Source organism: Rhincodon typus, chromosome 9 (genome assembly GCF_021869965.1).
Source record: "Rhincodon typus isolate 14 chromosome 9, sRhiTyp1.1, whole genome shotgun sequence".
In the NCBI taxonomy this organism is placed as follows: Eukaryota; Metazoa; Chordata; class Chondrichthyes; order Orectolobiformes; family Rhincodontidae; genus Rhincodon; species Rhincodon typus.
Window position 1 is genome coordinate 69,107,209 of NC_063340.1, and position 26,610 is coordinate 69,133,818.

General features: G+C 40.3%; 1 protein-coding gene across 1 annotated transcript in view; it reads left to right on the forward strand.

The window, feature by feature from the left end:
- Positions 1-210: 210 nt before the first annotated feature.
- Positions 211-26,610, forward strand: part of LOC109910961 (stonin-1) — a 95,736-nt gene continuing 69,336 nt past the window's right edge. Inside the window, exons 1-3 of the mRNA XM_048600967.1 lie at positions 211-645; positions 12,662-14,465; positions 15,903-16,105. Of these exons, the coding sequence (XP_048456924.1) occupies positions 12,728-14,465; positions 15,903-16,105 (1,941 nt within the window). The 5' untranslated portion in view covers positions 211-645; positions 12,662-12,727. The remainder of the gene's footprint in view (positions 646-12,661; positions 14,466-15,902; positions 16,106-26,610) is intronic.

Genomic DNA, 26,610 nt, shown 5'->3' on the forward strand with positions numbered 1-26,610 from the left:
GACCAAATCTATTGGCTTTGTTTGCTGAGAAATAAGGGCATCTTTCTCTTAGATGCAATTTATTAGGCAATCAGACGTTGTAACAAAGTTGTGGATGGTTAACATAAAAAAAACTAATCTTCTCTGAACTATATAATAGATCTTTTCCATTAAGCAGAGAGTGTGAGTTTGTTTACACAGACGCTGCATGTTCCCATTGGAGTGAGCAGGAAAGGAGGACAGCTTCGAGATAATGAACTGTTTGACATTCTGCCTGTAGGGAGATAAATGCGACCGCCATTAAATATTTTCAAGTATCTATCTTTGCACAGGCTGGGGGTTGGAAGCACGTCAGACGGTGGGAAAGCTGTCTAACATGTCCTCTCGCTCACTCTCTCTCCAGTTTGCAGCAATAGAGTGACCTGCTTCTCTACAGTTCAGCTTCACGCTGGAATCAACAGTGGCTCTGTGCCATTTTGAGAAATTTCAGGTTTAGTTTTCTCCCTCTCTCTCTCTGAGTCGCAGCGTCTCATTGAGTAACAGAAACTGGAAGAAGTGACAGCACTTTAGGAACTTTTTTGGATGATTAGTATAAATGTACATGGACAGAAGCTGCTCCGGGGAAACTGCTGGGCCCGAGCGAAATTAGAGACTTGACATTTGATTGTAAGTACGGCTGTTAGGTGCCATATGTTGTTTTTTTGTGTATGTTTGTATCTTTAAAAGAAAACTCCACGGAGTTGAGGAACTGTAGCAGGATCAGTCACGTTGTATGCGGGTTTAAGTGCACGGGTTTCTGTAAGGATGTAAGAGGCAGATTAGAAAATATATCCGAAATGTGGAAGTTTGTACGACACAGACCAGCATCTGAGTGGAAGCATTCAACTGTTTCCAGTGTATATTAGCCCCTCCAATTTCCTGTGCTCCTTTCGCCGAGCTGATGAGTTTTTTTTCCCCATCAGGGGTTCACTCTGCTCAGCAGTCCCTTCGAACCTCTCTCAATCAACCAGTCGTCGCCTGTTCAATAGGCACTGAGTGTTAGCACGCTGTTCGACTGTGAAAAGCATCAATCCTGTCCTTATATGCACACTTTCCAAACGGCTAAGGACGAGAAGCTGTAACCGTGCCCGCTTTCTCTCTCTGTGGGCTAGGATGTTGGGAGCCAATGGTAATAGTTTGGTGTTTCTGAGTCAGTCACTGGAATCAGACCCGGGACTTGCTGCTATGGATAGCTCAGTTACATTGTTTTTAACCCGAAGAGCCGCTGAGAATGTTCTTGTTTCCTTACACAAGGAGTTGCTAATAGTCAAGTGGTGGCATTCATTAATAGCATGCACTTTGCTCACAACATATTAAGAGTCAGTCTCGACGCCTTTCCTACATGGTCGAAATCCCAAGAAAAGTTTGGCTAAATAAGTATTAAACAGCTGGCCAACTGTCTGGAAGTTGTTTCGAATGAGCATTTTTGCTGCAATACAACTTAATTTGCAAACTTATATTCTGCTGAGGATATTTTTGACCTCTGTCTTTGCAGGAAACCCACAAAATTGACTTCCAGTCGGGAGTGGGGGAGGAGGTGGAAACACTGGGTTGCAGTCAATAAGAAGTCTGCACTTTGTTCCTCTGATAGAGAAGTTGGTATTTCCTGTCCCATCATTGAACCTATTATCATAAATGGCTGTAATTGAATAACAATGAGGTTTACACCATGCAGTTCTGCCTGGTGCTCCTACTGACAAGAGATTTGAGAATAGTGAGGAAACAGTGTCATTCTGATTGATGGGGTGAATAAAAACATTCTTGCTGATGTGACAATGGAGCTAGTCAAGGATGGTTCTGTAATGTAAGTGTTATGTCTGGATTTCAGCCTGTAATTATTATTAAACACAACTGTCTGCAATGCTGTTGGAACTGACAATTACAGCAGAGACAAAAGTTGTAATTAGAAGTTTGAAGTAGGTAAGAATGTTAACACGAAACTCTAAAATACCCCTTATGTGTGATGAGCTGACTGCTATTAGATGAAACAGAGATTCTAGACCCGAAACATCAGCCTTCCTGCTCCTCTGATGCTGCTTGGCCTGCTGTGTTCATCCAGCTCTACACCTTGTTATTGCGTTGCAGTTTGCTTCAGCACACCCTCCTCAAGGTCTATTGCCATTGTAGAGGACTGTAACTTCTGCTGGAAAATGCATGTTGGGTGAGGTTTGGTTGTACAAAAGTGAAATTTTGCAGATGCTGGAAATCTGACGTCAAAACAGAAAATGCTGGAATAATCAGCATGATGTGGAGGTGCTGGTGTTGGACTAGGGTGGACAAAGTCAGAAGTCACACAAAACCTGGTTATAGCCCTTTCTGAAGAAGGGTCCCCACCCAAAATGTCAACTTTCCTGCTCCCCTGATGCTGCCTGGCCTGCTGTGTTCCTCCAGCTTCACACTGTGTTATCTCTGACTCCAGCATCTGCAGTTCTTGCTATCTCTGACCAGGTTATAACCCAACAGGTTTATTTGAAATGAGAAGCTTTTGGAGCACTGTTCCTTTGTTGGGTGTTCACAAAAGTTGTAATCAGAAGTTTGAAGTAAGTAAGAATGTTAACGTGTTTACCTGACAAAAGAGCAGAGCTCCAAAAGCTTCTGATTTCAAATAAACCTGTTGGGCTGTAACTTATGTAACTTGTGTGACTTATGACTTGGAATACTCTGCAAGTAGAGAAGGATAGTTTCGGGTTGCTGACTTCCCATTGAGTTCTGAGTATTTCTTTTTCCTGAGTTCTTCCTCCATCCGCAGATGCTGCCTGACTTCCAGAGTATTTCTAGCACTTCTATTTTACTTCAGGTTTAGTTGTGATGCCTTCCACAGCACAAACAGGCACATGGAAGGTAGGGGATTATTTCTGAAGAACAACCTTTGTACAAGGTACTGGAAGGTAAATCACAACTACACCCCAAAAGAGATTCCTTCCTTGTGTTAGCTCAAGTATCCACCAAAATCTGCTTTCACGGCCCCATTTTCTTCCTTGGTGTAACCGTATTCAGATCTAACTTATTCCATATAATTTCAACTGAAATTTCACCCTTTGTGTTTTGGATCCACCCATAATTATAGGCATCGCCCAGATATTCAACATTCCTTGGACAGTTATTCTCTCTGTTTCTTAAGATCCATAATCAGTGCCATGTGCTGCCACATGTGTACTCTTCTCTTCAGCAACACCAACTCACTCTATCTTAGAGCTATCCTGGTTCCTAGTTTCATTTCATCCTTTGTCTCACCTATAAGAAAAAACTTTTCCCCTTTATTTCAGATGTTCACTAACTTTCCCCTCTCTGATGAACCATCTGTCCTTAGCAAAGAATTCAGCTTCATTACTTTATGCTCTTATGCCCTCATCTTCGTGAATGTTTGAGCATGACATTGTATTCTCCTTTAGGCAGGACTCCAGCCCTCCCTAATGAACTCTTTCACCTCTCCAGTGTTTTCCCTCCACCTGGACTCTCATCTTCCCTCCACAGTTTCTCATCTCATGGTTCCCCAGTCTTGGACAGCTCACTTCTACCTCCTTGCCAAAATCCAGAAACAGGACTGCCCTGGTAGACCTATTGGTTAAGTTTGACCTGGCCCAATGAACTGAATTCTTTCTAACTTGACTACTTTTTATCAGCCCTTGCGCAGACTCTTCCTACCTATATGTGTGACACTTCTGAAGTGTCACTTTAAAAGTTTCCAATTTCATACCCCTGTCCCCTCTTCAACATGGATGTCCAATATCTCTGCACCTCCAACCCACACTAGGATGGCTGTCTGCTTCTTCCTTGAATGAGGCTCAAACAGTCCCATCCTCCCCTTGACTAAGCCTTTCTTCATTCTGAACAACAATTCCTTCAATGCCACTCATTTCCTCCAAATAAAAGTTGTTGTTATGGGTATTTGTATAGGTTGTAGCTATGCATATCTTTTTGTAGGATACAACAAACATTTTTTGTTTATGCATCTTACTCAACTCTCTTTTTTTCCAGTACATTGGTGCCTGAATGGTGCCATATCAAGTTATTGTCTAGAATGGGAAGATTTCATCAACATTGTCTCCAAATTCCACATGTATCCCATCTTCACATGGTTTTTCTCTGACACTTCCCTCCCCAACTTCTCCGGCCCTGTTCCTACTTATAAGCTAGCCACTAATATTCATTATTAACTCACTGACTCCCACAGCCATCTTAACTACACTTTCTCACACAATGCTTTTTCTGTTTCTATCACTACTGTTCTTAGGATGCAATCTTCCACAATATTGTCTCTGAGACATCTTCTAATTTCCTCAACCAAGGAGTTCTATTCTCCACTCCATCATGATTGACAGGGCCTTTCACTGTCTTCATTTCCTAAACTTTTGTTTTCAACTCTTCCCAGAACCACAATAGGGTTTCCCTTCTCCTTACTTTCCACCCTAACAGCCTCTATACTCAACAATTTCCCACCACTAGGGCTATCTCCAGTGTGATGTACCACCAATCACATCTTCCCATTCCTTCTTAGCATTCCAGAGGCATCATTCCCTCCCTGATATTCTGGTCCACTCCTTAAGCACCATCTACACCCTATTGCACCTCTCCAGTGCAAATGCAAGATATGTAATACTTTCCCTTTTACTTCCTCTCTCCTTTCCTTCCAAGGTCACGAACACTCCTTCCAGGGGAAACAGCAATTTACTTGCACTTCTTTCAATCTAGTCTACTATATTTGCTGCTTGCTATGTGATGTCCCCTAGATAGGGGAACCTGAAAGCTACGCTCGGTTCGCAATAAACAACTGCACCTCCCAGTCGCGAACCATTTCAACTCCCCCTCCCATTCCTCAGACGACATGTCCATCCTGGGCCTCCTGCAGTGCCACAACGATGCCACCCGAAGGTTGCAGGAACAGCAACTCATATTCCGCTTGGGAACCCTGCAGCCCAATGGTATCAATGTGGATTTCACAAGTTTCAAAATCTCCCCTCCCCCTACCGCATCCCAAAACCAGTCCAGCTCGTCCCTGCCTCCCTAACCTGTTCTTCCTCCCACCTATCCCCTCCTCCCACCTCAAGCCGCACCTCCATCTCCTACCGACCAACCTCATCCCGCCCCCTTGACCTGTCCGTCCTCCCTGGACTGACCTATCCCCTTCCTAACTCCCTACCTACACTCACCTTTACTGGCTCCATCCCCGCCTCTTCGACCTGTTTGTTTCCTCTCCACCTATCCTCTCCTCTATCCCTCTGCTATCCGCCTCCCACTCTCTCCCTATTTATTTCGGAACCCCCTTCCCCTCCCCCTTTTCTGATGAAGGGTCTAGGCCCGAAACGTCAGCCTCTCTGCTCCTATGATGCTGCTTGGCCTGCTGTGTTCATCCAGCCCTGCACCTTGTTTTAGCAGATTAAAGTGATCTCTTTGTGGGACATCTCCATTCTGTCCTAATGCATGACTCTTGCACTCACGTTGTCACCTCTGTCCTCAATCTACTGCACTGTTCCAATGAAGTTCAACATAGGTTTCAGAACAGAATCTCAAATTTCGATTATGCATCTAACAGCCTTCTGGATTCAACATGGATTTCAACAATTTCAGACTGTAAACTCTTGATCCATTTTGTTTCCCTCCCTTTGCTTTTATAATTTTCTTTTTTAGACAGCAGCTCATTTGCTCTCAATAGATCCTTTGTTTCTTTTCTTGCTCCATCACCACTCCCTTTGTCCCTGGAGAACTAACATTTCTGTCATTCAACCTCTCCTATCTTCCAATCTATCACAAATCTTTCTTCTGTCCTTGTCCTGGTTACCCTTTGCACAAAATCTATTGTGTCTCCATCTTTCCCCAGCTTTGATGAAATATCATGGATCTGTATCTATTTCTGCATTGATTGAGTGCCTAACCTGCTAAGTATTTCCAGCATTTTCTGTTTTTACTTCAAAAGTGGTGAAGTGTAAACTTCCATATTTCATGTACACCTGAGACCAGAATAATAGGACAGTATTTGGAAGCAGTTTTGAATCTGTTGATGGTTAATGTTTATTAGTTTTAATGGTAGAAGTGATTTCATTGTGACAATCTATTTTCGTACATAATTGATTTTATTATATGAATTGTGGAGACTCGGGCAGTTAGTTACAGCCTGAGAAACACAAATCTGCAGATGTGGAAATATGAGACAAAAAATAAAACCAGCTCATTTATAGTTGCTGGAATTAAAAGAATCACATGCAGCTGCTATGTTTGGACATTTGCAGCCCCTCCCTGCACCCTCATAGTTATGTATAAAATCCATCCTTACAGGGATCAAAATATAATCATTCGGTTATAGTAAAAATGGCCAAAGGTTCAACTCAGTACTTGTTCCATGTGTCATTGACTACCTTGTTGTAATTACTCTCATTGCTTAATATCTTTCGTTGTTTCTTTTTGTCTATCTACTTTTCTAATTGCTATCTCCTCAATGTCTTGCAGGCCTACTTATGTCGTTTAGCCTCTCTGTTGCCATGACTCTTCTGGCTTTGTCTTTTTCTCTGCCTGAGTTTGCTTTTCTATCTGCCTCACTCTCCCCTTCTCTTCCCCCACACCATGCTTCTCTTTGCTTTGCATCAATTATTGATATTTCATTCGCATCTTCCTATTGTGCTCGGTCTCCACATCTATTACATTTCATCTTGAGACTAAACTGAATAAGGCTCTTCCAAAAACATTTTAAACAAGCAAGTGGGATTTTTATTTACAACTCAAAAGGAGAAATAATTTAAATATGCATACATTGTGGCCCATGATGAGAAATAAACTGTCCTGCACACTTCTTCATTGCATCATCACTTTGAGCAGTAGCTCCAGATCCCTGTCAAGAATTATGATGCCAGCTTCCCCTTCTCTGACATCATGTGTAAACATCCCTGTCGAACAGGGCAGCTTTGGATTGCTAATGTTAATCCGGGTTTTGAGCACTCTTTAAAGATGGCATGGATGCTGGTGTTTCAGCAGATATCCACTGAGTGTATAAGTTAATTTGGGAACGTTACGTGGTAAGATAGGGTGGAAATTGGATGTGAGAGATGCCATTGGGGCTGGGTATGTAATTTAATGCGGTGAGTTCGGTAAAATAAGGTGAGAAAAATATTTCTCTTTGGAAAAAAACGTTCAAAAATCTCAAAACCACTTGGATGCAGCTGAAAAAACAGATTCAGCCCCAAGGTACTGAAGAGGTTGTGTCCTCTTTTGCTATCCAGAAGACAATGGCGAATACTAATGTTTTCACAATGCCAACAGCCTTACGTATTATCGGTTTTCACAAATGAGTCTGGATAATGAATGGCAGCAGGCCAAATCAATCAGCATCCACACAAATATTTTCCATAGCAGATCGGTAGATAGTGATTGAACCGTGTCTGATTCTTTCCTGAATGTGGGATGCTAATGTGAACCGAAAACCTCCTTCCCCCAGTTACCTCCCCGGTTGAGAATTGCTAACATCACACAGATCAGTACATCAACTTGACGTTGGGTATTTTTTAACTCTCTCTTTGTTCTGTAGAGCAATCAGTTAGCTAGATATGCTTACAACCTTTTAAGTACAACTCAAAACTCAGGATGGTTGAAGTTTCTCCTGCGTTGGGAGACTGAGGGGTTAATTTTTCATTCACTTCCTTGACGTCCTTCTAAGCTATGTCGTGGGTTGGTCTTAAATTGGCTGCTTTTACACCTCTGGTTAATGGAAAAACCAGCTGTCCAGTCTCACTTTGCTATGGTTCAAACAGCTGATTCTGCAGAAGCAGTATCTGATGTTTACGACGGACTTTCAAGGCTGAGCACTGCAGCTGCTTTATCTTTAAACTTGCATCATGTTTCTACAAAAGTCCATATTGCCCCATTTAACCTTCCAAATAATTAAAAATACCTTTGAACTTGGTCAATCTTCCCAAATACCTTCAAAACACTAACAGTTCTGCATACTTTCTTTGTTGTTAATATATTTTAACCAAGTTCTGCTTTTTGAGCAATCCAAGGTTTAATAGTCCATCTTCTTAATTTCCTGTAAAAGTCCCATGTCCTTCACATGCACTACATAGACTGCATGGCTCAGTTTCTCGCAAGTATTTTTTTTACTTCGACCTTCATAAGGCAGATTAAGTATCTGGAAGTACACAACTTGCGTGCTGGCAAAACTGCAGTAGTTTTAAAATGATGAGATTGTGAACTGTTCAGCTGCCCTGCTCACCAAAGTATTGCTTTAAAGACAAGAAAAAGCAGTTTGCTGTTTCTTTCAAGCGATAAAATTAAAAATCTCCTTACTGATGGCAAATGATAACTTTCAAAAATGAACACTTTATATGAATAATGTTTGGGTGCCTTTATTTAGTCTTTGTTGTGTCACTTCCAGAATTTAGAAATTTCAATATTGTGAGTTCAAATTTTTTCATCCAGGATCTGCATTAAGTACTCGCAGTTCGAGTGGAGCATGGATTGTAGGAGGTAATTGTAAAGGGTCTAAAACTTACAGATGCTGGATGGAGAGTTGTAGGAAATACTGCAGTGAACTCTTAAAACATGAGGCTGGCAGGCAACACTTCCTGCCAGCAGTGTGCATTGATAAAAGTGACCGTAAAGGTCTCCAATATTCTCTTCTATCATTTAAATGCAGCCCAAGAACAGTCGTTACTAAATCAGAGTGATATTGCCTCTACTCACACCAGCAATCCCAGTTTTGTGTTATGGCTTCAGCCCTGGGAGCCCGAAATACTTGACCAAAACTATTCCAGCTCTCTTATCCTCCAAACACCATACTCAATAAATTGCAGTGGAACACTGAACCAGCTTGTTACAAAAAATTTTGTGGTGCATTTTGAATAATAGGAATGTTTCTATTTACAATGTTCCTCAATGGAAACTTATAAATTCTACAAATGATCAATCTGAAAGCTTTTTCTAGGTTGAGGGATGAAAATGGAAAGTGATGAAAATAAAGGTCATGGTCAGCAACGAATTGCATTTGTATAGTGCCTGTAATGCAATAATCATTCCAAGGCACTTCACAGGAGGATTTTGGAGCAAAATTGGACCGAAGCCACATAATGACAGCTCATGACCGATAACCAAAAGCTCAGACAAAGAGATAAATTTTAACGAATGTGCTAAAGGAGAAAATACATGTAGAGAGACATAGAGGTTGAGGGAAGAGATTCCAGAGTTTGGGTTGACAGCTGAAGGGTCAGCCATCAATCTTTGAGCAATATGGGTAATGTTCGGGTGCCTTTTTTTAAAGTCATTGTTGTGGCACTTACAGAATTAAAAGGATACAGAAATCTCAAAGGGTAATGGAACTGGGGACCACCAGGGAGATACGAAGGTATGAGGCCAGGTGCACTTTGAAAACAAGGATGAGGTTTCTTTAAGTTCAGGCTTTGTTTGATTGAAAGTAAGTGTAGGTCAGCAAGCGCAGGATGAAAGGTGAACAGAATTTGGTGTGAGTAAGGATATGTGCAACAGAAGTCTGGATGACCCCAGTTTTTGGACAGTAGAATGTAGAATACCAGCAAGGAAGTGCTTTGGTGTAATCAAATTTAAAGGTGACAAGTGACGGTTTTGGCGGAAGATGAGCTGAGGCGGGGGTGTAGTCAAGTTGTGTCAGTGGACAGACTTAAAACAAAACTATGCCGACAGCCATGACATGAACCAGACATGCTTCAAGATAGAAGGATTTCAGATTGCTTAAAAAGTCAGCAGTGGTTGAAAAAATATCCTTGTTATTCTGCAAGAGAACTCAAATAAGGATACCATGACTTTTCTGGAAATATAACTGGAGCTGTAATTATTGTTTAAATAGGAACGCTGTAAAATTAACACTGTAGTGTTATGACAGTATTTATCTACAAGGGTTAAATTCATTACCTTCAATTAAGTTATTTTCGTTTATTGCTGGTATCCTTCTATGAACATTTTCTGAAATCCATCTGCTTGCTCCGGAGACCTCTCTAATCTCCCGCTTTATTTTTTGCTCCTCTGACAAACACCATTTCTGAAACCATGAAGGTGAATAAATGATTTTGTTTCAGACCATTACTAATGCCAATAGAGAATGGGTCAAACTGTGCTGAAGGGGTTGTGGTTGTCTAAATCTTAGAAATACAATTGGGTATTACAAACGGTATTACTGCCTGCTCTTTCGCTGCATCTAAATGTGAATTACCCCTTAGTAATGCTGTAGCAATTACTTCAGAATAATTGACATTTAATGTGGGCATCAAAAATCCATTGTGCTAAAGAACAGATATTACATCCTTGATTACCGTACTCACTTCTATTATTTTTCCATCATCTGTAATTCCCTATTAATTACTCTCTTCTAATCCTCTGCATTTTAATTATTTCCTGTATGCCATGCTAGCAATAAAGTTAAAGAAGTAATAATATTCTACTGAATTAAGACTGAGAGGGCAATCTGATATATAAAGAGAATGAATTTTTGAGGAGCGGGGTATTGGAACATTGAAAAGCTAGGTCCAGAGAAAGACTATCATTAATTGGGACTTCCCTGAAGTATCTAATGCATGAAATGTTTCTTTAAATGCATCAGAAAAAGTTGGATCAGAGTCAGGGGTCAGGTTTAATGAAAGTGAAGGTCGTATCATCTGGTAGCAAGAGTTGGTAAGAGCCAGACATTGCCACCTTTAGGGAAAGTCTGCTAATTTACTTAACTCAACAGTTATGAGCCTTCCCTGGGATCAAAGATCTGGGGGTGGAAGTCCCACCCACTGAGAAAGGTTGGCAGCTGTATCGAGCAGCAGTGACACCAGCTGTTTCCTGCCAGTAGGGCACCCACTAAGTCCTCAGATTGTCACTGAGTCCCAGGTCACAGGATACAGATGGTTGTAGTAGTGGGTGGGACCAGGGACGGGGGCATTTATAAAGGCAGCAAGGACTGGGGGGGAAGGGCATTACACTCAGTGGCACACCCCTCCTTTCCCGATGCCAGGTACCTCAGTTGGATATGGAACACCTCTGAATGAAGAATTCCTTTGAATGCTCACGGGTAACTCAGAAGGGATTTCCTTGTTATCCCCACCATGTGGCAAGCCCCTCACCTGCTGCTGGGTTCGTGGTTCTGAGCCAGGAGGGTATCCACATGTCTTTATTCTATGGACTTTGTTAGGGTGGATGTGGGAAAGTGGCAGAGTTCCTACTTGCTACCCTCCCTCCTGAATAAGTGACGCAGACCAAACTCATCATGGGAGATGGGAGTGAATTGTGCCCCGTAAGTGCAAACTGGCTAGAATTAAATTTCAATAGATATCAAAAAAAATTTTTACTCTAAGACAAGATAATTATTTGAAATAATTTCCAAGCGAGGTAAATTAATTGAAATGATTGGAGTAATTCAAAGTATAGTCAGAGAGTAAAGTTTCTACCAGACAGAACCTGATGTATTGGGTAACGTGAGTAATTGCGTGTGTGCATAATCTACAATATTCCAGCCATTAATTTTAAATATATTTCTTGCCCCTCACATCCCTTTTAAATCTTTCTCCTCTCACCGTAAACCTACGCCCTCTAGTTTTGGACTCTCCTACCCTGGGAAAAAGACTTTGGCTATTCACCCGATCCATGCTGCTTGTGATTTTATAAATCTCTGTAAGGTCACTCCTCAACCTTCAACACTGCAGGAATAAAAGCTCCAGCCTATTTCACCTCTCCCTGTCGCTCAAACCCTCCAATCCTAGCAGCAACCTTGTAAATCCTTTCTGAACCCTTTCAAATTTTACATCTTTACTATAGAAGGGAGATCAAAATTGTACTCCATATTCTAAAAGTGGCCTCATCAATATTTTGTACATGATGTCTCAGCTCTTATACTCAGTGCATTGACTGATGAAGGCAAGCATGCCAAACACCTCCTTCACTTGTGACTCTGCGTTCAAGGAACTATGCATCTGCACCCGTAGGTCTCTTTTTGTTTGGTAACACTCCCCAGCGCCCTGCCATTAACTGTATAAGTCCTGTCCCTGTTTGCCTTACCAAAATGCAACACTTCACGTTTATCGAAATTAAACTCAATCTGCTACTCATTGGCCCATTGGCCCATCTGATCAAGGTCCTGTGGTAGTCTGACATAACTTTCTTTATGGTCAACTGTACCAGTTCAGAGATGTTATTACACACCTGTGGAGCAGGTGAGACTTGAACCCAAGCATCCTGGTTCAGAGGTAGGGACACTACCATTGCACTATTAGAGCATCTCCTGGGCTTGTAGTCTAGCACTGAAAGTGGCATGAAATTCAGATGCTAAATTAGCTTAACCTTTTAAGCTCAAACTAGGTAAAAAGGTAATCACAACTGACTCTAAGCTGCAGAAATTTTTTAAAGCAATCGCTAGATTTAATGTTCTTCTTTCATAAAGACTTTTTTCTGTACCTAAATATAACACGCTGAAGCATGAAGTCTGGTACAAAAAATATTATATTCTTGTGGTTCCCCTACATTGTTATGTAAGGTACTTTATACTCCAAACTGCACAATGTTGTTTCACTGATATGATGAAATCTTCAGGCTACTACTCTTTAACAAAAGACTTTTGCTTCTGCACATCTCTTATCTGATACAATTTAACATTTAGCACTAATAGATTAAAGTAAGACAAAAACTATTTATTATTTTGTTCCTTCAGCAGGGTACACTGGAACCAACCTTCTGGAACAGTGAAAAGTGGAGTTACTTATGAATTGAACACAGCATGTCTTCAGCCAATTATCCAAACTGGGTGACTTTTGATGATGATTATGGTTTCCAGTCACCGAAACAGTCCTTCAGTTCAGACAGTGGGCATAAGTCCAATGGTCTGGTATTGAGTCTTTCTTCTCAACATGATATGTCCAGGAGATCTGCCTCTGGCAGTAACACGCCACTTTCTTCACCATTCACAAACCTTCCTTGCACACCAATGTCTGGACTTCAGACACCGATCACACCAAGCCCGTCCAGGGATAACTGTTTCTTTAAGTTTGAGGATCTGTCACAAACTGATCAGTTTAGGCCTCATAATAATGAGAATGGATACACAAATCCATTTTGGAATCCGGGTTGTATTTCAAGCACTGGTATTTCTCACTGCGAACAGGAAAGTAACCGGGCTAGTGATATTTCAACCACAAACACTACAAACACTTTTTTTCAAGGTCCCAAGCAAATGAAAGGACCCCAGAAAAGTCAGAGTAATTCCCCTCTAACTGTTCTTTGTCAAAAACATGAAAAGTTACAAGCAGATGACTCTCAACCTTCAAAGACATCTTCAGAAAACAAACAGCTTAATATTCAAATATCTTCACATAATGTTAGGAATCTCTTCAGAATTGGGTGCAAAAATGGTTGGCCTTTAATGATGAGAATCCCTGAGAAAAAGAATATGATGTCTTCTCGTCAGTGGGGCCCAATCTATCTGAATCTCCTGGCTGGGGGAGTTTTACAGCTCTATTATGAACAGGGCCTCGAGAAACCTTTCAAAGAATTTCAGTTGCAACCGTATTGCAGGCTCTCCGAACCCAAGCTGGAGAACTACAAGGCGTCAGGAAAGATCCACACAGTGAAGATTGAACATGTGTCATACACAGAAAAACGAAAATATCACCCAAAAACTGAAGTCCTACATGAAGCAGAGGTTGAGCAGGTGTTGAAGTTTGGAACAACTGACTACAAGGATTTCATTGACTTCATTGCTGCTGTTGAAGAGGAACTAATGAAACTACCTCTTCTTGCACAACGCAGAAAGAGTTATGAAGAACAAGAAATGATACTTGAAATGACGGATCACTTCTGGGGAAAATTTTCAAGACAAGGAAAGATGATTGAAGCTTCGGTGGTGACCCACATTTATTGTCTGTGCTTCATTAATGGCAATGTTGAATGTTTTTTGACTCTTAATGATTTACAGCTTCAAAGAAAAGACCACCGTTACTTGAAAAGTGATACAGATAGCACATGGATTCAGATCTGTGACTACCGGGTTCATAAATGCGTGAAAGAAAATGAGTTTGAAACTTCTAGAGTGATAAAATTCATTCCTCCTGATGCTTGTAGATTGGAGCTGATGCGTTTCAAAACAGTCCGTGACAATCCTGAGCTTCCCTTTTTGTTAAAGGGTCTGGTCACAGTTCATGGAGCCTACACAGAATTACAAGCATTTCTAGTTATGTCCTCTGGCTATTCCAATTTCCAAAACAGGCTGTCTTCAATGTATTGTGAAAACGTGATGATCCGCTTTCCTGTTCCCGCAGCTTGGTTCAAGATATTTCGCACTGGGAATCTCTTCAGACAGAAATCCTTGAAGGCGAAGATGACTCGGAATGCTCGATTTGGCTCAGTTAGCATGACAGGTGGTGAACCAGTAATGCAAGTCACCATTGGTACAGCTAAGTATGAGCATGCTTTCAAGGCAATTGTCTGGAGGATTGATCGTCTACCTGATAAGAATGCAGGTATATTCCCTCATATAACTGCTGAACAATAACAACGTAGAAATTGAATCATCTGGTGAACGTTAAGCAAGTGCATAGTTTCTGATATCCAATGGTAAAATAAGGCTAAGGATTTTATGGGGCAGTGGTGGACATCACCCAGAAAATTGAGGAACCCTGCTTCAGCTGATCAAGGAAGTCCTCATTGCATTTTCCTTTCCTCTGGTAATTAATTGTCTGTAGTTGGAGTTTCCCATCCCTTTTAAGAGACTGACCCTGCAGATTTCTGGCCCATCAAATGGCTGTCAACTCTTCAGTCTCAAAGGCACCAATGGGAGTGGGGGCCACTGCTGGGACTGCAACAGATCAAGGCCAGCTGCAATGGAAGAGAATTAGACTGAGTTTGTGGCTCTCATTGGGACCATTCACGCAGCGGGGAGGGGAAGGAGTCTCCTATTGCAGCAGGGCTGTCTTTGCTGTCAGGGGTTCCACATTATGCCAAGTCATATGAGCGCCTCCTTCCCATCCCAAGCAAGCAAGTCAGCAAGCAAGCTGCCAGGGTGTAAAAGAATTGGAATTACTTTCTCCAGAGTTGTCACTCATTGTCATGACTCATTAATCATCTATGGGGCTGAGCCAAGAATACAGTGCACCTTTCCAAAGAGAGGGAGGGCAAATAAAAGGAAATCATCTCAATTTCACCTTATAAATTTCTCCTTTCATTCAGAGGGGTACCAATAGAGACTGGGAGCACACCTACGTGCTCTCCCGTTCAGTTGTAAATAATGAAATAAGTTGATGGGTAATCTCTCAAAATATAATCAAAGAAAAGAAATCTACAACTTGTATTACCGAAACTGAATCCACCAAGAATGTGGAAATTAATAAAACATTGCTCAATAAATTTACTCTTTAAAATGGAGATATGTGGGAGAAATCAGAACTAAGGGACACTAATTACAATAATAGTACTACAATAAGAAGATTAAGATTGAGGAATTTTTGTTTTCCCAGAGATCTGTGAATCTTTGGAACTCCCTTCCACTGAGAGTGGTAGTGGCAGGCACTAACTATTTTTTAAGGCAGAGAAAATAGATTTTTGATTGAAAAGGGAGTCGGAGATTATCGGGAATAGGTGGGAATGTGGATTTGAGGCCACAAGCAGATCAACCACGATCTTGCTGAAACGTGGAGCAGGCCTAATGACCTACTCCTGCTCCTAATTCATATGGTCATACATAATGACTGTTTTAGATTTTTATATATCGCTATTATTTCAGCATTACATCTTTTCAATATTTCAGTAATGTTAATACTTAACATCTTTGTTATTTGTTAGCCATACTGTACCATCAGTAAGTCTAGTCTTGAAAAATATTGTTACAAAGATTTGGTTATGCTCAATGTATTGCTCTTCACTGCTCTGTGAAATGCTACTTCTCTCATTTTATCTTGTAGCATCTGACCATCCGCACTGTTTTTCTTGTAAACTTGAGCTGGGTTCAGATATGGAAATACCTTTGGAATGGAAGCCATTCATTGCTGTGGAGTTTGAGGTACCTGACACATCGGCTTCCAAAGTGCAAGTGAAATCATTTGGGACAGAAAGTGATTTCCAACCAGAGAAGCACATTCATCTAAATGCTCGATACCACTACCAGGTCATTTTTTACATTCTTGTTCGCAAGAGTTTCTGTTGTGTGGTAAAATGGAACTGAAAAATGTATTTTGAATCTGCAAATGTATTGAACACTCTTTCACTGTAAAGTAATTTGAAAAGATTTGCAAGATTTCAGCCAGGTAGATGTTTTATTTCTTAACTCATGTTATTGCAATGTGCTGTGATGCTTTTTACAGGTTGGCTGTTCAATCTAAAAACCTACCAGAGGGTTCTGAAGAATTTTCAACGTCCCAGACTTTATGTTTAAATTCTTTTGTTGCCTTATTCTTTTCTGAGTTCTCTATCTTATGATTGAGCCTTTCCTCCAAAGGGATGAGAAGATGTGACTGCCATACAATTCAATTTGCTTTGGGTCTCATGCTCCAAAGTTCGCCCCAACCCTTTGTTGTGCAGCTGTTCCATTTGCTTCATTTCGTTCTCAACAACTTGAAGTTCCCATAGAATCTCCTCTTCCTGTGCTGGTTCTCTCAAGGCATCTTTTAAATGCTATTATGAATTCAGCTTCCACTAGTAATTGAGAACAAGATGTAAGAGAGAGATCATATCTCATAGATTTGGGTGAATTTTTCCAGAAGGTGACTAGGTATCTTGATGAGGGTAGTGCAGTTGACGTGGTCTACAAGAATTTCAGTAATACTTTTGACAAGGTCTCACATGGCAGACTGGTTAAGAAGCTAAGACCCCATGGGATCTAGGGCAGTTTGGCAAATTGAATCCAAAATTGGCTTAGTGACAGGAAACAAAGGGTGTTGGTTGAAGCATGTTTTTGTGACTAGAAGCCTATATTCATTGGTATACCACACGGTTTGGTGCTTGGTCCCTTGTAGTTTGTTGTGTACATTAATGATCTAAACATGAAATTAGGTGATATGATTAGTAAGTTCACAAATGACATGAAAATTGGTGGTGTGGTAAATAGCATGGAGGAAAGCCTTAGACTATAAGACAATATAGATGGACTGGTCACAAGGTATGAACAGTAGCAAATGGAATTTAATCCTGAAAAGTGTGACGTAATGCATTTTGGAAGGACTAACAAGGTAGGGGAGTACACGTTGGCTAGTAGCACTGTAGGAAGCACAGAAGATCAGGGGTACCTTGGTGTGCACGAGCATAGATCTTTGAAGGCAGCAGGACAGATAGACAAGATGGTTACGACGGCATATGGGATACATGCCTTTATTTGTCAAGGTATTGAATACAAGAGAAAGGAGTTTGTAATGGAGCTGTGTATAATGTTAATTAGGCTACAGCTGAAGTACTGTGTGCAGTTCTAGTTACTATACTACAGGAATTGCAGTAGAAAAGATGCAAAAGGATGTTGCCTGGGTTGGAGATTTTCTGGTATGAAAAGAGTCCAGATCTGCTGGGGCTGTTTTCTTCAAAGAAAAGAAGGCAGAAGGGGAATCTTGATTTGAGGCATACAAAGTTATGGCGGTTATAGACAGGGTAGATAGGGAGAAAGCTTTTCCTTTTAGGGAACATAGTTTTAAGGTAATAAACAGGAAGGTTAGGTTGGATCTGAGGAGCTTTTTCTTCAAGCAGAGGGTTGTGGGTGTCTGGAACTCGCTGCTTAAAAGGGTGATAGAGGCGGGAACCCTCAAGACATTTAAGAACTATTTAGATGAACTCTTGTATGTATTCCATACAAGGCTATGGGTCAAGTGCTGGAAATGGGCTTAGAATAGATTGATATCTGATGACTAGCACACACAATGGGCCAAAAGGCTTCTTTCCAAGGTGTAAAAACTATGACCCTAACATTTATTCTTGAAGTAAGTGCAAACTCTGGGTAACATCTATATTTCCTCAATCCCAAATACATTCACACACCCATGAAAAGACAAGTCTCTGCAGAATTAATTCCCCTCAATACTCTTTCTTCACCTCATCTTACAGCCTTTTTCTTTGCATCTGACCTTGGAGGGTACTTATTTGACTCTCCCTTTAACCCTCTTTATTTTCCTCTCTTTAGCAGCTGCTTACATTTTCCCCTTCCCACAGCATCCCCTATATCCCCTTTACAGCTTGTTCCTTTCCCCTGCAACACCTTCAGCTGCCTCCTTCCTCCACGTCCTCCCCAGCAGCCTCCAACTGGTCAAACATCAACCCCTAAGACCCCCAAGGCTGTGAGCCAATGTTCGGCAATCCTCAAGGCACAGAGCTGATAGCAATCCTCAAGGCTCGGACCCATGCTCATCAATCCGAGCAACTCAATCGCTGTAGCTACTTACCTCCCAGTGACCCTTCCTTAGAGGTGTGATTTTGAAGTGTAACCAAACAGTTATGTTGTCTGTTTAATAACTGAAGTGTCCTGAAAAGTTTCTTCATTTAGGGATCTCTTCTTTGCAGTTTTGATCCACAGGCCACTTAGTCAAAAATCTGAAAAGATTGCTGAAAAATGTCCTCCTAAGTACAGTCATTTTGGTCTTTACTCTTTATGGGATGTGGGCATTACCGGTAAGGCCAGCACTTGTTGTTTATCCATAAATGCCCTTGAACTAAATGGATTGCTAGGCCATCACAGAGGCCAGTTAAGAGACAATCATACTTGCTGTGGATCTGAAGTCACATATAGGTCACACTAGGTGAGTGTGGCAGATTTTCATCCTAAAGCATAATAGTGAACTAGATCGGTTTTTACAACAATAGACAATGGTTTCATGGTCGTCATTAGACTCTTAATTCCAGTTTTTTGTTGAATTAAAATGCCATGGCGGGATTTAACCCGGGTACCCAGAACATTACTTGGGTCTCTGGATTGATAGTTGTGTGTGAAGCACCACTTTTTATTAGGTGACAATAGTCATTAAATTCCTTTAATTGTCATCATTAATCTTCTTGTGTCAACTGAGCTGACGTGTCTGTATGTACATTTGGATCAACATCAAAGGAAAACTTTGTGCTCATAATAGAGTCCCTTGTTCGTACAGCATCAAATCCACAGTTAGAAATCTTCTTGCAAGTTGGCAGGATGTGTCAGTCTGGCACAGCACAAGGGCATAAATTTGGCATCTGAAACTTCTTGCGTCTAGAATGTAGAACCCTACTGTTGGAAAGAATGGTAAACATTCTGCATGAAAAGATTTCCTGTTAATGTCTTAAAATTGAATATTGTGGGTTTCAGTTCTACAATGTTCAATGGAAATTTGAAAAAGACAGTTTCTGAACTTTGGATTATAGTTTTGTAAAAGAACCTTCTGCTTTCTGAGATAAGGAATTTAAAGGTTGCAAAATGAAACATTTTTAAGTTTTTGTACCTGTTGTCAGCTCTAATTACTCCAGGACAAAAGACTTAAAAGAAAACACTCAGTTTACAGGCTTAATCTTTGGATCAGCAAGATCTTCCCAGAACAAAGGAGATGATATTCCTGAGTCTTACTTTTTATTGTCTGCATGAGCCAATGTCATGGTTCTTGTGCTGCATCATGCTGACCAATCCTCCCTAATTATGATCATTTCTGTTGTGAATCTAGTCCTAAGAGCTGGACTGTGAATACCAAAAATGAAGGGAAAGTCATTAGATCCCTACAGTGTGAAGAAGGCCATTCGGCCCATCGAGTCTGCACTGACCGTCTGCAGAGCATCCAACCCAGACCCACCCCTCTATCCTTTCCCTTTAACGCTGCATTTTACATGGCTAATCCACACAGCCTACACATTCCTGGACACTATGGAGCAATTTAGCATGGCAAATCCACCTAAACTCCACAAGTCATCCGAGGCTGAAATTGAACTTGGGTCCCTGGTGCTGTGAGGCAGCAGTGCTAACCTCTGACCCGCTGTGCTTCCCAAAAGTGTGCAAGATTTGCCTTTAGATATCAATAGAAGCTCTGTCTGCACAGTTAGTTATCCCTCAGTTAAATCTTGATGTTCTGCATAAAACAGAATAATGGGATATGACAGAGATGCTAGTCACTATACAAATTGACAGACATCTTTATGTTGGATAACTTCTCTATAATTGCTAGTTGGAATGAACTTGGAAGCAAACATTTAAGGAAAGTTTTCTTTTATTTGGATGTCAAACAAGCATGACATCAACACTGTGCCCACATATACCTACACAATGTGGCAGTCAGGAAGCTCACACATATGCCAATTTTTTTTTGTCCGTGACTTTCTTCCTGGCGCTCCACTGCAGTAGCTTGTTTCTTGCGGCGGAAACTTGGCCAGCTGTAGTATGCAGCCAATTGGTGACAAAGGGATGTTTTTGTATGGGGGAGCAGATGCTGGCAGGGTCTGGTGGTGGGGAGGAGGTGGAATGAGAATGGGTTGGCAACAAGCCAGAAGATTTTTATGGGGCCTGCAAAAGAACATCAGCTCCTCACATACCATGGCGATCTTTTAAAAAAACACAGCAGAAAGATTTTGGAGAGGCCTTCACGTGGTCTCTTTAGACCTCTCTTAAGCAAGAGAAACTGAAATTATCATGCAATGTGCAAACTCTACCTGTTTCTTCAAAAGATTTGGACTTCAATTTTGTCAGAACTTTCTAATTTTTCAGGTGAAAACTTTAGTTGAAAATTAACTGCCCCATTAAATTGATTTTACACAATAAAATTCTAGGTGGGCAGTCGCATCTTGGTAAGTTCATTGCTGTCTGTTTGGTAATGACAGATGGTAGAAAAAGGGGAAGAAGAAAACTGAAATAAAAGGTTTTCAACATCAACCAGGCATTTTCCATTGTTTATTTCATGGATTCAAAAGAGTTCAAATCCTACTGTGTGATATTTGGAAGAAACATTTTGTGCAAAATTCTTCAATCTATACTGCAACAAAAGTGCAAACCCCTTTAAAACAAACAGATTAAACAAATGGGCAAAACATTTCATATGAACACAGTAATATATTTGCTATCAATATGAATGTAAATTCAGCATAAAAAGTCCTAGGATATAGTATTTATTTTCTGTAGTTTTGAGTTTTTCAGGCAGTTGCACAGAATAATAGTTGATTTTATGATCATTTTTTAAACTGAAAACTTTTATTTTAAATTGAATCACGTACTATAAAGTGAAATGCGGGGTGATATCTAGTCCATCATGTATAGTTTTGTCAATTATATTCTTTGAGGCCCTTTTAAAGCAATTCAAAAAGGGAAAAAGAAGAAACTGACATGGGAAAAGTAAATCTATTCTAGTCCCATTGTCAGGAGGGCCTAGAATATGTAGCAAAGCTCTCTAACTGTTACTGGAGAAGAACAAGTTAGTTCCCAAATTAACAGTTTCTTTGCATCCTCAGTGGAACCACAACCCACGAAAAGGACATTCTAATTTATTTTAAAGATTATGTTCTAGATTGTGCACTAGCAATAATTCCACTCAAAGCCCTCAGTTTTTACTCAGCAAATTTAACTTTATGCTTCATCATGAAATGCACCACCACAGTATATCATTAGAACAATACATAAATTTCAATAAGACTGGATAAAAGTCATAGGCGTTTAGTCATTTAGACACACTAGTGTTATTGGTGTTTTACGCTAACTCTTAATAAGTGGCTGAATATTGGTGGGTTTGTTGAAATCATACTGTAATTGTGCAAGGTACTGGTGAGACCAGATCTGGAGTACTGTGAGCAGTTTTGGTCCTTTTATTTGAGGATATCATTTCATTAGAGGCTGGTGAGAGAAAGTTAACTAGGATGATCCCTGGCATGGAGGAACTATCTTATGAGCAAAGGCTAAAACCGGTTGGGACCCAACTCACTGGAGTTTAGAAGAATGAGAGGTGATCTCACTGAATCATATAAGATACTTAATGGGCTTGATAGGGTAAATGCTGAGAAAATGTTTCCCCACATTGGACCAGAGGGGCATAGTCTTAGAATAAAGGGGCACCAATTTAAGACTGCATTCAGGAGGAATTTCTTCTCTGAGGGTTGTAAATCATAGAGTTGTGGGGGCAGAGTCCTAGTGTATACTTAAGGCTGAGATAGATTGTTGGTCAGTAGGGGAATCAAGGGTTATGGAAAAAGGAAAATGGACATGAGGAGTGTCGGATCAATCATGATTCTCTTGAATGGTGGGCAGGCTTGAGCAGCCAAACAGCCTTCTCCTGTTTCTATGATCTTCCTTACATCCGATTGAACAGGTCCATTCACACATTAAATCATACCACATTCATCCAGTTTCCAGTTTTACTTTTTAACATCTCTTTGTGTAGCTAGCGCAACTCCTTCTTACTTACTTTGGATTTATTTTTAATTGCAGGTTGAAATTGAAAAGAAGTGGATTAGTATCGAAGGAGAAGATCCAGACAAACCTGGAGATTGCGCGACCCAATGAACATTGCATTGTACATAATCTCCAGCATAATATTGTAACAATTTTTGACTAAGATATAGCAATAACCTGTGGACCTGAGTATTTCAAAAGTGATACTGAATGTGTAGCAACACAGAAAGTCCAGGAGATTATTCTTAGAGTGTATTTTTACGCTTTCTGTGTAACCACATATTTTACTAGGCTCCTCTCCCCTAAATTTAGCCACCATCCCAGCTGTGGACCTGCTGTATCTTGGAGGGCAAAGTGTCTGATTTTAGACCATTATGAATGCTACTTACAATTACTATCATGAAAATATAGCCTGGTGAAGATTCTTCATTTGATGTTTCCCACTTTCAGTGGGAAATTGTCTGGATTGAGATTAGAAATTCAGCATTGAGCATCGTACCATGCTTTATTTCTCTATCACTATCTTTGGTGAGGCAATTATTGTATATTGAAGGTAATTTCAACAATCTATCAAGGAATTGCTTTACTTTGTTTACTTCTAGTCTTATTTGATTTTAAGTGTGGATACACAGGACTTAATTTTGATGTCTGCAGATGGTACAAAACATAGGAATGTAATAAATAGCAAGAATCAGACTTTAGAAGAACATAAATTGGTGAAATGGGCAGACACATGGTTAATGAAATTTACTGGAGGAGTGTGAAGCCATGCATATTGAAAATGAAGCAAGACAATATAAATAAAATGTATAATTTTCATGGGGATGCAGGAACAGAGAAATCTGGAGCTATGCATATATAAAGCTTTGAAGATGAGAGGATAAAGATATAGGAAATAGGAACAGGAGTCGGCTATCTTGCCCATCAAACCTGTTCTGCCACTCAGTATGATAATTGCTGACCAGTATCCCGTTCCTGCATTTTCCCCATATCCTTTGATTCCCTTTAGGCCAAAGAACAATATTTAACCCCTTGAAAACGTTCAATATTTTGGTCTCAACTGTTTTCTGCTGCAGAGAATTTCACAGGCTTACTACTCCTTGGGTGAAGAAATTGCTCCTCTCCTCAGACCTGAATGGACGAGCCTGTATGCTTACACTGTTACCCCTGGTTTTGAACTCTCCAGTCTTTGGAAACATCCTTCCTGTGTTTACCCTCTCTTGTCGTGTTAGAACTTTATAGATTTCTGTGAGGTCCCTCCTCATTCTGCTAAACTCCATTAAATATAATCGTAACCAATCCAGTGACTCTTCATACATTAGTTCTGCCACCTGGGGATCAGTTTGATAAACTGATAGACCTATCATCTGGGTTCCTATGAAAATTAACCACTGGGGACTGGTTACTGGATGGCAGCCAGCACCTGGAGAACCAGCAAGGAGTGAGATCAGGACGTGTTAAGATGGGACAGGAGACTTTACTCAGAGGCATGGAGTATAAGCAAATATTGCAAATATTGCTTATACCCCAGCTGGTGTTTTATATTCAATTCTGGGTGCCATATTTTAGGATAGATATCAAGGCTTTAGACTCCAGTCATGTGGAGAGACTACAGAAGTTGGGGTAATGTTCCTTCAAATAGAGAGGTTTAAGGGGATATTTAACAGAGGTGTTCAAAATCATGAAGGGTTCAACTAAGTAGATAAAGACAAACTTTATCTAGACGCAGAGGGTCAACCCAAAGACACAGATCGAAGGCAATCGGCATAAAGTCTAGAAGCAATCAGAAGAATTTTTTCAACAGTGAGTTATAATCCAGAATAAATTACCCAATAGGATGACAGAGTGGATTCAATCATCAGTTTTAAAAGGGAATTGGATAAATGTTTGCTCAGAAAATAATACAAGTGTGTTGGGAAAGTTCAGGGATTGGAATTAATTGTATAACATCTCAAAGGTTGTTTCAAATGGACAGTATAAACATGATAGTGTCTTTCAGTTCTGCTTCATTTTATAATTCTGTAATGTTCCTTTGTAGTCTGAGAATTGCAGTTGCTGATAATTTTCACAGATGTAGACCTAAGCAAATGTATTATCTAAAATAAATCCTGACTTTCAGTAACAATCAGTGGCTGAACTGCACTCTTTAATGAATCGAGCCCATTCTGTAGTGTGATGGCTCAATACATAGCAGTGCTCGGTAATACAATCGAAGGACAGCAACCCCTCACCCTTTTGACAAATGTTGTATAAATCCTGATTTGCATTTAGCACAGTATGCAGCCCTCCTTGGTGGCCATGACTAAATCTCTTCAACAAGTGATGCTAACAGTGGAATTGATTAGCAAGAAACATTTTCTCACGTGACATTTCTTCAGTCAATTATGATTATTCATTCAGTCCAAAAGAACGAGTAAAAACAAATTATGCACAGAAAAAACCTTAACGGTAAATGCAGTGTGATTAATAATTGGAAGAGTCTACAATAAAATGAATCTAACCGTTAGTGTTTTGCATGTTACTCCTGTTGTTTGGTAACATTATAGAACTGGTACAATTACTTTTTTGGATAAAACCAATATCTGTAAATATACTTATTGCAGTGCTTCAAATATTTTATTCACGTTAAGAATACAGAAAATTTAAAAAAGTTTGGACAACAGTTAATACTATAGGAAAAAAATCTCTTTCATATATTTAAAACAGTAATATGATTTGTAAAATATTAAAAGGGGGCAAGTTACTTACTAAATTGCCCCTTATGGGCTGGAGGTTATGCTCCCCCACAAGAGGGTTTAAAGGTGGCATGCCTCACAAAATCTCGAGTAAGGTCTGCTCATCACTATCTTTCCATCCCTGATCTATCTGAAGTTTTACAAGGGGTTTTGGAAGCCTTGGTTGACCCACTCACGCTTAGGTCTACTCAGTTCCTTAAGTGACTAATTAATGGCCTTATTCTGCCCTTGTACCATTACCCACGGCAAGGGGAGGCTCAGGGCAAGTGAACAGCCCAGCAGCTTTTTCTGCGTGGGCTGGTGTTGGGCAAAGAAGTTGAAGGATGTCCTTTGCAGGTCTCCTGTGCCCATTACAGGCACCCTCTCTTTCTAAAGGTCATTCTACTCTTTTTACACTCTGCATCTGTCCTCTCAAACTCATCCCTCCAAATCCCTTGTTTGCCATCCTGATCTCACCATTATGCCAGATTTAACCTAAGTCTGGGCTCCTCTCATTAGGACTGCCTATAGTCCCAGTAGTGGCCACTGCTTCATCTGACTGGCTGCAGTTCTTTAAGCTGGGAGTCAGATAGGGACAGATGTCTTGCTTTAAAGCAATTAACACTGCTCCCAGAGATTTTAGCTGAATAGTTAAGAGACCAAAACACCCCCTAAAATCCATCCAATAATATTAAACATTTAAAAGGTGTACCCTTTTGAAAAAGGAGACCGATTCTTGTGTGCTTAGTGATGTCCGTCAGTCACTTCTTCTTACCCTCTTAAATGTGCCCTGTGCAGGCAACCTGGGAAGAGGCATGTTTCTTTTGAGGTTCCCTTCTGTAATATCAGGAGTCAGGACTATGCCACTGGAAAAGCATAACTCTAACCCTCTGCTCTGAAACTTATTCCATTACTAAGTGTATGGCTAACTTCCTTTTTAACATTTAAGATTATGGTCTATTTCTGTAAAATATACTTCCCACCAAGAATGTAACATTGACTTCATTTTGTTTGCATACTGGTAGCACCAGCTCCTAATAATCTTAATATTTCCTCAAATTCTAAGTGATAAATTGCTTTAGAATCAAACTAATTCTGTAAAAATGCTTTATCTGATCAATATTCCAATTCTTTTGGAGGCAGGATTTTAATGACTACTGTTAGTCATCAAAGTATTAAATGTAATGCACGATTAGCTAAATTATTCCTTTACTAGTGCTTTGTATCAAAAATCAATTAAATTTACATTCAAAACAGATGATTAATTGAACCACATACTAAATGTCAAATTGTAAAAGTAATTAAATTTTAAAAGAATGAGAGATGATCTTATTGAAACATTTAATATCCTGAAGGGACTAGGCAGGGTAGATGCTGAAAGGCTGCCCTTTGTGCAAGAGGCTAGGAATAGGCGTCTCCCTTTAAGACAGAAATGAGGAACATTTCCTTCTTTCAGAGGGTCACAAGTCTGTGATACCATGTTCCCCAGGGAGTGATGGAGACGGGGACATTGAATATATTTAATGAAGAGACAGATAGGTTCTTAACTAGTGAGGGAGTTAAAAATGGTTGGGGTAGGTGGAAATGTAAAAT